We start from the raw sequence: 14,777 nt of genomic DNA, 5'->3' as shown, positions 1-14,777 counted from the left end.
GTAAAAGCATTAGTGATATCTCCAAATGGCAGACAGGGCTAGACGGGGGCCTGAAAAATCTCACTAAACTGTTAACTCACTGGGATATGCTATTATTTCTTACCAGGTGTGCTTTTCGAGATGTCCTGTTCAAGGCTCGGCGGCTTAGTTTTGATCTGAGGCTTCGTGGTATCGGTTTGTTCTTCCCTCACTGAGGGGAAGGTCTTGCTAGGAGAGTCACTTGGAATTGTAGGTCCCGCAACAGAATGTTTCTCAGGCTGCAATGTGTTGGGTGGCAGACCTGAGTTCTTGGCACTGTGAGAACCTGGAGCCGTTCCCTCTCCTTGGCTCTCAGTGTTACTGTTTAAGGCTGGAGAATGGGCGCGAGGAGGCTTAGACGGGAGAGTCTGCCGACTCTGAAGCGCACCAGGGTCGCCCGCTCCGTTCCCATTGGCCTTGGCGTAGTCGGAGTCCAACAAAATGAACTCCCCGGATTCCTTGCCCTCGTGCAACTCAAGGCTCGGCGGGCGCTCTTTCCTACTGACGCTGGACGAGAACCGGACCTGCTTCAGCCTCTCCAACGAGTTTTCGGAGAACTCTTCGGATTCGCCTGGAGGAGGCGGGCTCTTCTCCGCAACACGTTCAAGGACGGTCGGGGCTGGCAATCCACTTTTGCCGGAGGGCTCCAAGGTTTGGTTCCAGCGGAGCACTTCGGAATCGGTGGAGCTGGAGCTGGAGCTGCGCTTCAAGATGCCCCTGGGCAGAGACCCCTGGCCGTTAACCTGCTTGATCCTTTTCGGAGCCTGGGGAAAGGGCTCTTCGCTCTTCAAGCTGACGTCTGATGTCTTGTGGATGTTTCTCCTGGCTTTGGGCACAGGTGGCTTCCCTGCCTGCCTCCGCAAGTCGTTCGGTTCTGCAGGAGCCTGCTGAGGCTCCTCTACCCTGCTGTGGTTTGTTACGTCTACCTTGGGCTGGTTTTCTACCGAACGCGGGTCTGCAAAACAAGATGCAAAGCGCACACAAAGCAAAGGGTAAAACACACTACATGTAAGGGACACACGTTAGTTGCAAAAAAAGGGGGGGACATGCAACTAAGTAAAAGCATTATTGCGTGTCTTGGGGATGGAATTGCATCAACGTGCTTGTTAAAGTAAAAAATAAAATAAAAAGCAACGTAACAAGGCAGGACCAGTTTAAGCTTTAACTTGGGCCTGATCTACGTATGTAGCAGACTGAGAACTGTTCCACTTCATGCTGCATGTTAAGTTGTGGGTGAACATATCAGACGACACAGCGATTCTTCAAACAGCTCTTGTTTATTCACAGGCCAGAACAAAACTGAACTGAACTGAAGGGTTCAGTCAGCCTGCTGGCATTACAACGTTACTGTAACAACTTTCTAAAAGTATCCAATCACTGAATGTCACTTTCGATCCCTTATTTGCATAACTATCTACAGTATCCCGCTGCTGGCCCAGAGTGAGAACTTCAGTACATAACACTGCAGGTTTCTGCATACTGCAAAAAAGGGAAACCTAACAATTCCTTGGGAACATGGAGTCATTAACACGACACCCAAAATGTAAACGTATTTTGTCACACTTGGTCATGTTTTCAGTGTCTCCACAGAAACAACACAGATTATGTATTTAGAAACCTTCACCTTTCTCCACCGCCATTCCATGTTCAGGCTGCTCATTTTTTGCATGATCTTCTAGTAGAGTTGATTCATTGAATGGGTTTTTCCTTTGCTAGAACAAAATGAGAATGTTCCGCTTAACACTACAGTATTACTGGGGGAGAGAGAGCATGGGAAGGAAGGAAGGAAGGAAGGAAGGAAGGAAGGAAGGAAGGAAGGAAGGAAAATGGAAAACGTAACAGCATGTTTTGCAGGTCACAGTAAGACAAACTATGGCTTACCAGGACCAGGTGAAAGTGCAGGCTTCCAGAGAAGGGTTTTTTTACTCCAATGCTGTGCTGAGTTAACCCAAGTTTTGGCTTCACACATTGGCTAAAACCAGACGTGGTTTAGCACTCTCCCTGCTTACCATTTAGCCAAGAATAAACCTGTCTTTTTCTTCCTGTGGTTTTAAAAGGATGCTAAGAAAATGGGTGGCAGCAGGAAACGGTCATGTTGAGGAACCTTGAGTTACTGTGAGTGGGACTTCCATGAACCCCGGGATATGAAAAATCTAAAACAACACAAAAATCTGAACTTGCAGCCCTGTTTAGGGAAGCTTTTAATGTTTAATAGATTATTGTATTTTAGTGTTTTGTTTGAAGCCTCCCAGAGTGGCTGGGGAAACCCAGCCAGATGGGTAGGGTATAAATAATAAATTATAATTCTTATTATTAAAAGGGGGGTTGAGGGGAGCATTTTTCCTGTAAGTGGAAACCATGGAAACCCATTTAAATATTTTTTTTAAGGAGGGAGGAAATGGTTATCATCCCAGGGTTCCAGAAGTACAACCCGAGTTCCAAAATGAGGACAAAAAAAGCTTGCTGCTTTTTAAAAGACGAGGGAATCCCTAAACACACACACACTACCAAGCGATGGGACCAGATCCATAATTTGCAAACAGGCAGCTAAAAAAACAAAGCACAGCAAATATTGAACACACAAATACGGACCCTTATAGTGAGATATATTTGACCATTTACAGATCACTGCATTGCTTGCATGCTATTGAGGCCCTCCCACTTCAATAAATACCAAAGTGTGTGGGAACATGTCCAATATCTCCAGTCTAACCAGAACTTCCAGGCTACAGCCTGTGACTGTTGCTCAGGTTTGACCATAGCTGCAGTCCACATTTCAGCTCCAAAGGTTGGTTGCTCCACTACTCTCTATGCAATTCATGTCAAAGTAATTTTATGGGGGGGGGGGGAGGGAATACCGATATAGTTTCAAAGGATGCTTAAAACGAACTCCCAATTGCTCATTTGTTGGAGGAAGGTACACTCCCCGCCTGATCCCATCAGCTGATGAGTAGTAGGATCATGTATTGCTCCAGGATCAGGAAAGGGGTTGCATTGAAACCTGTGTTAAAATTGGGTGGGAAATGTGCTTTGGCAAGGGTTTCATGGAGAACCCCTTCATAATCCTGGAGCAAGCCTCTTTGAAGCCACGCTTTCAAAAGAGGCTCATCACCTGACGCCACTGTGATGTCTGCTGGCAGGTAGCCCACCCACCTGTCAAATTTGGCCTGGCAATTTAAGATCTGGCGGGTCACTGGGTGCTGTGAGGCGAGGTTCCCTACCCCTGATGTACTTAATTCCTTTGGCAACAACACAGAGATCATGGCGCCCGTATTGTTTTCTCATTGTCTTCCATCCAGGACGCTGACAATGAACTCACCTTAGACGGTGAGGCAGCTAACTTCCTTGCTTTTTCTTGAGGCGTCTCTAATGCGTCAGAGGCTGCACTGAACACTTTGGGGCTGTAAAGTAAAAGAAGAACCAGCCCATTACTTGGAGGCTGCTATGCCACACACCGAAATTAGTTTACATATCAAGGCTCCCATGCAAAGAACTCTAGGCATCTGTAACTATTTTAGTTTCAGCCGTTATGACCTTGGAGCTGGGTGCACAGACCCTCAAGTTATCCCACCCGCAATGTATTTAATCAAATCTCCACCCTCTCTCACTTCATGCATAAATGAGGAATCAGAAAGGCTTGAACTGAAGGCAATCTGATTCATCATTTGCAAAAAGTGCTTGCGAGGTTGCGAGTCAAGAATTGCAGAGAAATTCCAACCATCTCCATATGAAAGTCTACTACCTCTATATTTAAAAGATCTCACTTTTTCTACACATTACTGAGCAAGGCAGAGCTCCTGTGCTGAGGCAGTGCAGGGTTGTGTTATGTCTACATGAAGCAGCGATTCTGAACATTCACACACAAAACTTTGCAAGACAAAGAAGCACTGCCTCCTGCCCCCAATTTTCCATGTAAGTACCCAGAGCTCTAAACAAAAGAGACAGAAACACAATGTGTGAAGAAGGGCTGTTACATGGAAGATGGAGCAAGCTTGCTTTCTGTTGCTCCAGAGGGTAGGACCCGAACCAGTTGATTCAAATGCAAGGAAGGAGATTCCAGCTAAACATTGGGAAGAACTTTCTGATGGTAAGAGCAGTTTGACAGTGGAATGGAAGGTCATGTGGACTCTCCTTTCCTGGAGGTTTTAAAGCAACGGTTGGCTAAAGGGATTCTTTTGCTGTAATTCCTGCATTGTAGGAGGGTGGAATAGACGACTTTTGCAGTCCCTTCCAACTCTACAATTCTAAGATTTGGTGAACAGAGTATGGTTGCAGAACAATACACAGGGCCTTGCCTCAGCGATAGCTCACATACCTTATACACAGAAGGCCCCAGGGACCATCCAAAACCCTGGAGAGCAGTTCCACTACTCCATTGATAATGCTGAGCTAGATGGAGTCATGGCTACGTGAAAGGCAGCCCCCCACCCTGTGTTCCTAAAGCCAAAGATGGCTGTCAAACCCTCCTAACCAGATATAAGCATCCACTTGAGAAATGACTGTGTTTGCAAAGGAGGGAACATGCCTGCAGTCTAGGTGCGGTTTCTGAATCATCTTAGCACAAACACCCACAAAAGGAAGCACCACAGAACGGGAAGCAAAGTAAAGCCAAAAGGTGCAGAAGTCAAATTTATGGAAACCAGCTGTATCAACTTGTTTGGGGCTGTCCTAGTGGTGCAGTGATAAAATTGATAACGCATTTGCAAAGCTAAGCAGGGTCTGGTATGGTTGCAAATTGGATGGGGGACCACATGTTGAGATTATCACATTGCAGGGGGTTGGAACCTCGGAGTCCTTTCCAACTCTCTGAGTCTATGAGCAGACAACTCTTTTTCTGAATATCCATTATAGTTATTTTAATTAACCTCCGCCCTAACACTTCTGATCTTTCCCTACATTTATCCTGGCAAGTGGTATTTACTTTGGCTTATAGTACAATTTGACAGCTGCACCCAGGAAAACTCCGCCACAGTTGACAGATGGAGCCAAACACCTTTCTTCCACGCCTCTGCCATCTCCAAGCTTGACTACCATAAGGGGACAGTCCTTGAAGTTTCATTTAGGATGATGTAGGAGATGGGAAGCAGGCCTGGTTGTAGATAGGGAACCAACCAGGAGGAAAATCATACAAGAAACAACTGCTCTGATTGCTTCCATCTGACCAGCTTGGGTTGCTGTGTACTATGAAAGTCTGGAAGAGAAGGGGGCCTCAGGTCACTCACACCCTTCAAAATAACAACAACAACACTTTCAGCAACATGAATTTCCATCGTCAGCTTTGTGCGACACACCTAAAGGACTTCTCACTTAAAGTACACTTCTCTCTTCCCACCCACAAAAAGGTAGGTAAATACTACTCTGGAGAAAAGGAACAGTTCATGAAATTGACAGCCCTTCCCTCACTTTAAACAAGGGTGATTTTCATTTATTGCAGTTCACATCTGAGGCACATTCCTTTCTAACCCAGAATGTCTATAGGTGTGGATGGGGCTAACATTTGCTCTAATAAAAAGGGGAGGGGGGAACTGTTCAGTGTGTGAACCGATGAGGCATTACCCATCATGCCACATATAACAAATAATTCTAACAGGCCACTAAAAAATTAATACCTACAATAGGAATATAAAGGGGCCGTTGTAGGCTTACCAAATGATGCTGATACTCGCTATTAGCATCGAGACAACACGGTTTCTGACTACAGTATTTTGCTTTCTGATATTCTCCCAAATAGATTCCGTCTTTTAGAAGCAAGCCATCAGAGGCAACTATAATAGCCCCCACAACACAATTCTATTCGCTGAACAATACTGATATATCACGACAACAACTATTTACGTCACCCAACTAGGTTCCCTGAGACACACTGAAAATTATTCTGTAGGTAAGGTTAAAACATACAGTTAATTAAGTCACAATGCTGAAGGCTGCATTTTTTGAATCAGTTCACCAACTGGTTTATACAACAACAATAACAACAAAGTTATCAACACGTTTCTCTGAGTGTCTAACCTTTCATCAGATTTCGATTCCACCTCTGCCTCTTTTATGGCACCCAGCAATTCTGGAGGCGTGAAAACTTCTTTATTGACATTGTTCACCCAGCTGCTCTTTATCTTGTCTGACTTACTTTGACTCAGTTCTGCTGAAACAAACAGGGGAAAGGTTATCTTGCACTTTCTCTGTAAATGCTCAAAACTACGGATACCTAGGAGTTTTTAAATTGGCACGCAATTAAGTACCCACCTTCCAGCCTATTCAAGATTCTAAGTCTTAAAAGGCATTTCCATAGTTTCATAACTCCTGGGGTTTTTAAACAACTGGTCTATTTTTTAACATGCGAAATATGCTTTACAAGCACAAGCCATTGGAACAAACCCTGTTATGATAAATGGGATTCATGAAAGAGTTACAAATGTCATAGAAATCCACATTAAGTAGACCTTAGACCCTCAACGCAAGTCACTCCCACAAGTACAACAGCACCTTTGAATTTCCAGACATCTACAGTGGTGCCTCACAAGACGAAATTAATTCGTTCCGCGAGTTTTTCCGTCTAGCGAATTTTTCGTCTTGCGAAGCACAGTGTCGGAAAAGTTTTGGAAAAGCTTCAAAAATCACCAAAAACCTCAAAAAAGGCTACCACACCACGTTCTATGAGTTGCTCCTCGAAGTCAAGTCGCAACTGTATTAACGGTGTTAAGAAAAAGGAAACAAACTTGCAAAAACGCAAGACGTTTCGTCTTGCAAAGCAAGCCCATAGGGAAATTCGTCTTGTGAAGCAGCTCAAAAACCGCAAAACCCTTTCGTCTAGCGAGTTTTTCGTCTTGCGAGGCATTCGTCTTGCGGGGCATCACTGTAAAAACAAGAAGAGCCTTGCTGAAGGATAATTGAATTCCACTTTCTACAGCAGCCAAGCAAAACGGCGTACTGTATTGGAGCATTGGGGCAGCAGGAGCCATGGCTAAACATGTATTTCGCAAGGGCTCATCTCCATGAACTGGCCTAGTGTATTTTTAAAAATGGCTGCCATCACCGCCTGAGGCAATGACTTCCCTAAATAAGTCTACGTGGTGCTGCGAATAAGCGTTTTGAGATATTTGGAACCTCTGCCGTCGGGTGGGGGATCAAGAGCCACAGAGCGGCTGCTCCCCTGGCCTCTCAGGAAGAACATTGCAGCAAGGCAGGTGGAGAGATCATCCGGGCTCCATCCATCCGTCAGCCAGAGAAAGGAGGAGCTACGAAGTGCTTCCTTCCTCCCTCCCTTCCAGAAAGAACACTGGACCCCAACTGCCATTTTGCACCGGGTTTGTCGAGCGTGCTGCAGGGAAGCGTCCCTTGGCCTGATCCATCAGCCAAGGGGCTACAGTCCGCAGAGGGACTTCTCGGTAGTGGCACCCTCCCTGTGGAACGCCCTCCCTTCAGATGTCAAGGAGATAAAGGATTCCATAACTTTTAGAAGACATCTGAAGGCAGCCCTGTACCGGGAGGCTTTTAATGCTTGATGTTTTTATATTATGTTTTTAGGTATGCTGTAAGCTGCCCAGATATTATATTATATTATATTATATTATATTATATTATATTATATTATATTATATTATATTATATTATATTATATTATATTATATTATATTATATTATATTTTTATTATGTATAATAAAATGGTTATTATTGGTTTGTGTGGGCTTGGAGTGAGTGTGTGTGGATTTTGTATGGTGCTCAGTTAACTGCCGTTCATCCGTTCATAACCTGGAACTGTTCTTAACCTGAGGTACCACTTTAGCTAATGGGGCCTCGCGCTGCCACTGCTGCGCTGCCACCACACAATTTCTGTTCTCATCCTGAAGCAAAGTTCTTAACCCGAGGTACTATTTCTGGGTTAGTGGAGTCTGTAACATGAAGCGTCTGTAACCTGAGGTACCACTGTACTCTTGTTGTCTACCATAAGCTACCTTGATAGTCATTTGATCAAAAGTAATAATGAAAGGGGAGGGGATTTAAATCTTCTAAATAAAATTAAAAGATCCTAGAGTTTCATGCAAAACAAAGGTTGCCAATAACTGTGCAGGTATATGATTTTTTATTTGTTTTTAGAACGCTTCAAATCGTTTTTCAACATTTTAATTTTTTTTTAATTTTAAATTGTGGCGTTCTGACATTTTTATGTTTGCCTCCCTGGTTTCCTTTGGGAGGAAGGGTGGGGTACAGATTCAATAGATGATAAACAACGCTTTTGGGCCCACAAATACAGACTGTCACCAGACACATGCAGCAACCTATTTTACTGGCTATGAGATAATGCTTCCTTCAAGCCTAATTACAGCTGGGAGGCTTGAAGGCTGTGGCCACCGGAGAAGGCCTCTGCAGATGTGCCCCACAGGTACCATGTTGGCACCATGGGACTCTCAAGGACTGCAAGAAGATCAAACCTATCCATTCTTAAGGAAATCAGCCCTGAGTGCTCACTGGAAGGACAGATCCTGAAGCTGAAGCTCCAGTACTTTGGCCACCTCATGAGAAGAGAAGACTCCCTGGAAAAGACCCTGATGTTGAGAAAGATGGGGGGCACAAGGAGAAGGGGACGACAGAGGACGAGATGGTTGGACAGTGTTCTCGAAGTTACAATCATTTTAACATTTTAACATTTGACTTCCTTCCTCCTCTTTGTGCGGTTCCTTAAATTTATTTTTTAATACCTTCTGCATATCCAAATTCATTTAATTTGCTCATTGAATTATCTACTTTAAATACATACTCTTATGAAACTGCAGCTTATTACAATAATCCTGCCAATGTTTTTATCTGTTTGCAATTTATCTGTAAATATTCAATAAACCATTTCCATTCTTTTATAAATAGTTTATTATCTTGATTTCTTATTCTTCCGGTAAGTTTTGTCATTTCTGCATATTCCATAAGATTTTGTATCCATTCCCCCTATTGGGTACTGATTGGTTAGCAGACCCAACGATATGATAATCTTTATTGTCATTGTCCCATACAGAACAACGAAATTTGAAAAAAAGAAATCTACTTAAGACATTCAAAAACAACAAGCCTGCTATCCGAGCTATCCCAACCTTGCATGCCGGGACTTCTGCTTCTTTCCGACTGGAAAGTAATTCTCAGTTAGCATCTCAGTCAACTATATATTAATTAATTTTTTTTTTTAAAAAACCCACCCTAATATAAGCTTCACATTTTAAAGAAATCATAAGACAGTTAAGATAATTAGAGAAGATGGCGTCCAACATCCTGTGCAATTCTGTGAGTCTATAGTTTTGTTCTTGATTGAAGCTCTACACAGAGAGCCAAGCATCTTTCTTCACTTCAAAACAGCTCTCTTATTTTTATTCTTTTTTAAGTCAACACTGCATACCTGTTGGAAACGGCTTCCTCCTCATGGACGCCCGAATGATGTCTGCTCCGTGAATTTTCTCTCTATGCCTCTTGGACTTGGCTTCGTAAAACCACTGCCCGCTCATGTTCTTAACTTGGATCTCATCTTTAACTTTTTCACTTAAATGCCTGGGGGGGAGAGGAGGAAGGGGTGGAAAGATTATTAAACATGCCTTGCAGCGAAGGAAGGTTGACCGTACTGTCTTGGTAGCTATCTGACCAGGCAAGGAACACACGCAATTCTTTATCTTAGGTAATTTTCTTCTCATCAGATTGTGGTGGTGGTTTTTAAAGCCCATATGAAAATTCATCAACATTTTAGTACCAATATACATCTTTTATTTATTTATTTATTTATAATATACAGTGGCACCTCTAGATACGAACGAGATCCGTTCTGGAGCCCCGTTCGCATCCTGAAGTACGTGCGTCTGCGGGTCGCATTTCGCCGCTTCCGCGCATACGCGTGACATCATTTTGAGCGTCTGCGCATGCACGAGCAGCGAAACCCGGAAGTAACGCACTCCATCATTACATCCAGGTCGCCGCGGAGCGCAACCCGAAAATATTTAACTTGAAGCTACTTCAACCCGAGGTATGACTGTACACTTTCATTTTTTAAAAAAACACACACACCAATGTACGTAGGCAGCATACAACATAACCAGATTAAAATCAACATAACCAGAATAAAATCAGCAGAAAGTATCCATGAAAACATTAATAATACATACTGAATGAGTAAAAAGAGGAAACTTATATTGTGAAGGCCTGCATAGACAATAATAGTTTTCAAAAGACATCTAGAAGAAGGGAGGGATAGTTCTTGCCAAACCTCTACTGGCAGGGATCTCCACAGGACAGGGAAAACAGTCCTCAAGAGAAGGCCAAGTGAAATTCAGGGATGTATGGAACTAACAGATGTTCCCCATTAAAGGATCTCAAGAGGCAATTTGGCTTAACACAACACATTTTTTTGCAAAGCAACAGTATGACGCATCTTTGTATTTTCTTTCCATGAATACATGCATTGTTATGCACACTGTGCCGCAATATATGCATTTTTGGTACACATTCCTGTGTGGTATCTTTATGATGTACAGTTTATTTACACATGTATACAACCTGAGCCTCTCTGCTCAAAGCATTGCACCCCAAGACGGTCCTGCTCCTCCGACTGCTGCCATCTTGGATCCAAAAAGAAATGAAGCATATCTGAAGGAGCGCCTCCACCCCCATCGTTCTACCTGGACACTGAGGTCCAGGGCCGAGGGCCTTCTGGCGGTTCCCTCGCTGCAAGAAGCCAAGTTACAGGGAACCAGGCAGAGGGCCTTCTTGGTAGTGGCACCCGCCCTGTGGAACGCCCTCCCAGCAGATGTCAAAGAGAACTACCAGACTTTTAGAAGACATCTGAAGGCAGCCCTGTTTAGGTAAGCTTTTAATGTTTGATGCATTACTGTATTTTAATATTTTGTTGGAAGCCGCCCAGAATGACTGGAGAAGCCCAGCCAGATGGGCGGGGTATACAATAATAATAATAATAATAATAATAATAATAATAATAATGCAGAGGCTCAGCTTGCTGTGTTTAAGACTTTTTCTCTGCTGTCTCACAGTGGAAGAAGGGGCTGATACCCATCTGCCACCCGCCACAGAGCATCTGCTTTGTTAATCGCTCATTACCGTATTTTTCGCCCTGTAGGACGCACTTTTTCCCCTCCAAAAATGAAGGGGAAATGTGTGTGCGTCCTATGGGGTGAATGCAGGCTTTCGCTAAAGCCTGGAGAGCGAGAGGGGTCAGTGCGCACTGACCCCTCTCGCCCTCCAGGCTTCAGGAGAGCCCCACCGCAAGCCCAAGCTCGGGGGACAGCGGGGAGGCGCAGCGCGCCTTTCCCGCTGTCCCCCGACTTGGTTAGAAGGCTGGGGGGGGGGGGAGAAGCCTGCTCCTCCCTGTCGCCAGCCCTGCAAACCTGGGCTTCCCCCTCCTCCAGCCCTGCAAGCTCCCAGAGCGATGCCAAAGCTGCACGCTTTCTAGGTGCGTCCTATGGGCCGGTGCGTCCTATAGGGCGAAAAATACGGTACCTTCCTTTCGTTCTCCACAATGGCTCTTCTCCCATGAAATTTCATGAGCATGGAAAAAACGGGTTTGGCCTGTGTTTCGACACTGCTAAATTCAGCGTATGGCAGCCCATCTCAATGCTCCAAGCATTGATTAAACTCCGAGACCCAGGAATTTAGGGGGAGGATCTGGAACCCAGGAATTGAGGGGGTTTCTAGGCACCCACAAACTCATAGCAATACTTGGGAGTGACCTTTCAAACGTATGTACTCTCTCAAGCCAGCCCTCCTCACTTGCAGTTATGAAGCACCACTTTGAATCAACGTGACTGGTCATAAGGAAGTTGGAATTCCAGTTTCTGTAACACATGACTTGTCTTCCTTTGTTATTCTAGTTTAGGGGCTTTAAGTATCCGATGCAGAAAGGGATTCCTAACTGTTCAGCTCTGTCTCCTGCGTCACTGTTTTTATAAAACAATGGTTGCTTTTATGGAGCGTGAGGACACCACATCATAAAAACACCATTCTTTTTTACAACGGCACAGAGCATATAAAACCTCTTTACCCTGGCCTTTGACCCCTGAGATGCGTTGTATTCAGGGCCCACCCTATTCCTGCAATTGCAACCTTTCCCCCCCCCTTGCAAGGGATATGAGGGGGGGGAACTGGGGGGGGGCAATGATATGTACTGAAGTTTTCACCCTGGGCCAGCAGGGGGATACTGTAGAGAGTTTTCACTCAGGTCCACATATGCAAATAAGGGATTGAAAGTGACGTTCAGTGATTGGATAGTTACAGAAAATGGGTACTGTTGCGTTGTAGTGGAGCTCTATATAAGCAGGCTGGCTGAAGCCTTCAGTTCAGTTCTGTTCTGGCCTGTGAATAAGCAAGAGCTGTTTGAAGAATCGCTGTGTCGTCTGATATGTTCACCCACAACTTAACAGCCAATGTGTGTGTGGTGAGGGGGATGGGGAACAGAAGAATTTTTTCATAGAGTCATAGACTTGCAGAGTTGGAAGGGACCCTGAGGATCATATAACGCAACCCCGCCTCCCCCCCGGCAATGCAGGAATATGCAGCTGGGAATCGAACCTGCAACCCTGGCATTATCAGCACCAGGCTTTAACCAACTGAGCTATCGAAGCGGATTACCGTATTTTCCCATGTATAAGACAAGGTTCCCCCCCCCTAAAAAATAATGTCAAAAATTAGGGGGTGCCTTATACGCAGATACATCCCCCCATTTTCTTAAATCTGTGTCCCCCAAAATAGGGGGCATCTTATACATAGGGTCGTCTTATAGACGGAAAAATACGGTATTTTCTTGGTTTGAGAATGCCACTAGGACAGTCTGAATTGCTTTCAATAGAAAGGCACTGATTTGGGTAATAATGCATCTGAAAATGCCTGATTCACTTCCTTTGGCTCCAGGTTCTCTTGCTGACTAACAAGAGGGTGCAGTGCAGGTAGTCAACTCAAGGATGAGTCACTCAGAGCCAAACTGCTTGCGGCGTTAAGTACCAAAGGGGAGGGGCTGGTTTTTTTATTTTTCATTGAGGAAGGGCTGGTTAATTATGGGATCAGAGCAATAATGAAGAGTAATTTTAATCCTGTGTGAAAGCTAGTAAAAGCACTGAGGTTAGTGCTTGAAGGGCTTTATTAGGTAGGTGAGGGAACATAATGAACTATATTTTATCTTCCTACAGACCCACATATGTGGGTTAACAGACAGAAGAATCAGCTTACCGCTTGTGTTTAAAAGCACAGGGTTTAAATCTCATTTTAGACAGCTTAACTGGAAACACAAGAAGTAGCCATTAGGCTACTCTTCCTGTGTTAACTCTGTTTATCAAAGAAACAGGCTATGGCAGGCATAGGCAAACTCGGCCCTCCAGATGTTTTGGGACTACAATTCCCATCATCCCTAGCTAACAGGACCAGTGGTCAGGGATGATGGGAATTGTAGTCTCAAAAATTTCTGGGTGGTGGGGCTATTGCAATGATCCTGGACCATGGAGCTGTCTTTAAAGAAAGTTCAGAGCTTGCAGCTGGTACAGAATACAGCAAAGAAGAAAGCTGGCCCTCGCTCCACAAAGTTCTCAGCTTCACTGGGTGCCCATTATTTTCCAAATTCAATTAACAGTGCTGGCGTTGACCCTCTGAGATCCTTAAATGTCTGGGGAGCTACCTAAAGGACTAGGGGAAAGTATTCCAACATCTGACACACACCCCTTCTGCAAGATCTGAAACTGTCAAACCCAGGAAATGTTTCACCAACTCATTTGCTATTTGTGTAGAGACTAAACTCTCAGAGGCCGTATACTTGGGAGGTGCAGATTCAGTGAATTATCAGGACTTGTTGACACAATCATTTAAGCCAGTGATAGCAGCCCTTTAAGCAAACCCATTGCCGAAGTAACAATCTAAAAGTAAATATTTGATGCTAAATGCATACCACACCCTGCCTTATCAGCACAAAAGCCACTGACATAATTTTACAAGTACCTCCCCACCAGCAAGGATGCAACTATAGAAACATAAAGCCCTGTATTTTTCAAGCCCCTGTAGATCACATGAAGGGCTGTTATACATTTTCCCTCATACTGTAATGTTATACTCAAGGCAGCTGAGAACAATATGCCTAACTTCCGGTGGTTGTGGGTCAGTGTGCCCTAAGGGCCAGCCTTTTTCAACCTTGGGTCCCCAGATGTTGTTGGACTACAAAGCCCACCATCCCTGACCTGCTAACTAGGGATGATGGGAGTTGTAGTCCAACAACACCTCAAGATTGAGAAAGGCTGCCCTAAGCAGATCACTGTTGCTCCTTATTTTTCTACAAGAAAAGTACAGACACCTGCTTTGGAGATATTGTGACTCAGCAGAATTGATTAGGAAGGATTTTATGATCCTGAGGCTCAAAGCAGAGAATACGTTTTCTTTGTATCTGCCCCTTTCCATACTCATGTGCCTCTCAAAGGATTTTTCTAAATCTCTTCTCCTTTCACACACAACCTGTACTTTTTATCTCCTCCCCGCCCAAACTGCCAGCTTCCTCCATCCGTCCTCCCTGGTCCTTTGACACTCACTTCTTCCTCCTTTTAGCCACATTCTTCTCTTATCTCCTTTCCTTTCTATTCTCAGTTGCAGCTTTAGGGGCCTTTTGGTTTAGAGAAAAAGGAAAGAGGCAATGTGATAGATGTTTACAAAAGAATGTACAACATGGAGGAATTGGATAGAGAGAAGTTTCTCCCTCGCTTATAACTCTGTGACATCGAATGATGCTGACTGCTGGAAGGCTCAG

At 44.4% G+C, this 14,777-nt stretch overlaps 1 protein-coding gene across 50 annotated transcripts in view; it reads right to left on the bottom strand.

Moving 5' to 3' along the window:
- SYTL2 (synaptotagmin like 2) overlaps positions 1 to 14,777 on the bottom strand; it is a 61,795-nt gene that overhangs the window by 22,546 nt on the left and 24,472 nt on the right. For 15 of the 50 annotated variants that reach the window (XM_083499118.1, XM_083499125.1, XM_083499149.1 and 12 more), the window contains exons 3-7: positions 9,399 to 9,547; positions 6,028 to 6,157; positions 3,338 to 3,419; positions 1,643 to 1,730; positions 104 to 973 (exon numbers count right to left, since the gene is read on the bottom strand). In XM_083499118.1, the coding sequence (XP_083355244.1) occupies positions 104 to 973; positions 1,643 to 1,730; positions 3,338 to 3,419; positions 6,028 to 6,157; positions 9,399 to 9,547 (1,319 nt within the window). Of the gene's footprint in view, positions 1 to 103; positions 974 to 1,642; positions 1,731 to 3,337; positions 3,420 to 6,027; positions 6,161 to 7,122; positions 7,268 to 9,398; positions 9,548 to 14,777 lie in introns of those variants that run through there. The other 35 variants (XM_083499100.1, XM_083499105.1, XM_083499146.1 and 32 more) reach the window with 7 other exon arrangements.

The sequence above is a fragment of the Podarcis liolepis genome, assembly GCF_965112155.1.
Source record: "Podarcis liolepis genome assembly, chromosome: 4".
In the NCBI taxonomy this organism is placed as follows: Eukaryota; Metazoa; Chordata; class Lepidosauria; order Squamata; family Lacertidae; genus Podarcis; species Podarcis liolepis.
This window is presented reverse-complemented; position numbering and strand designations above follow the sequence as displayed.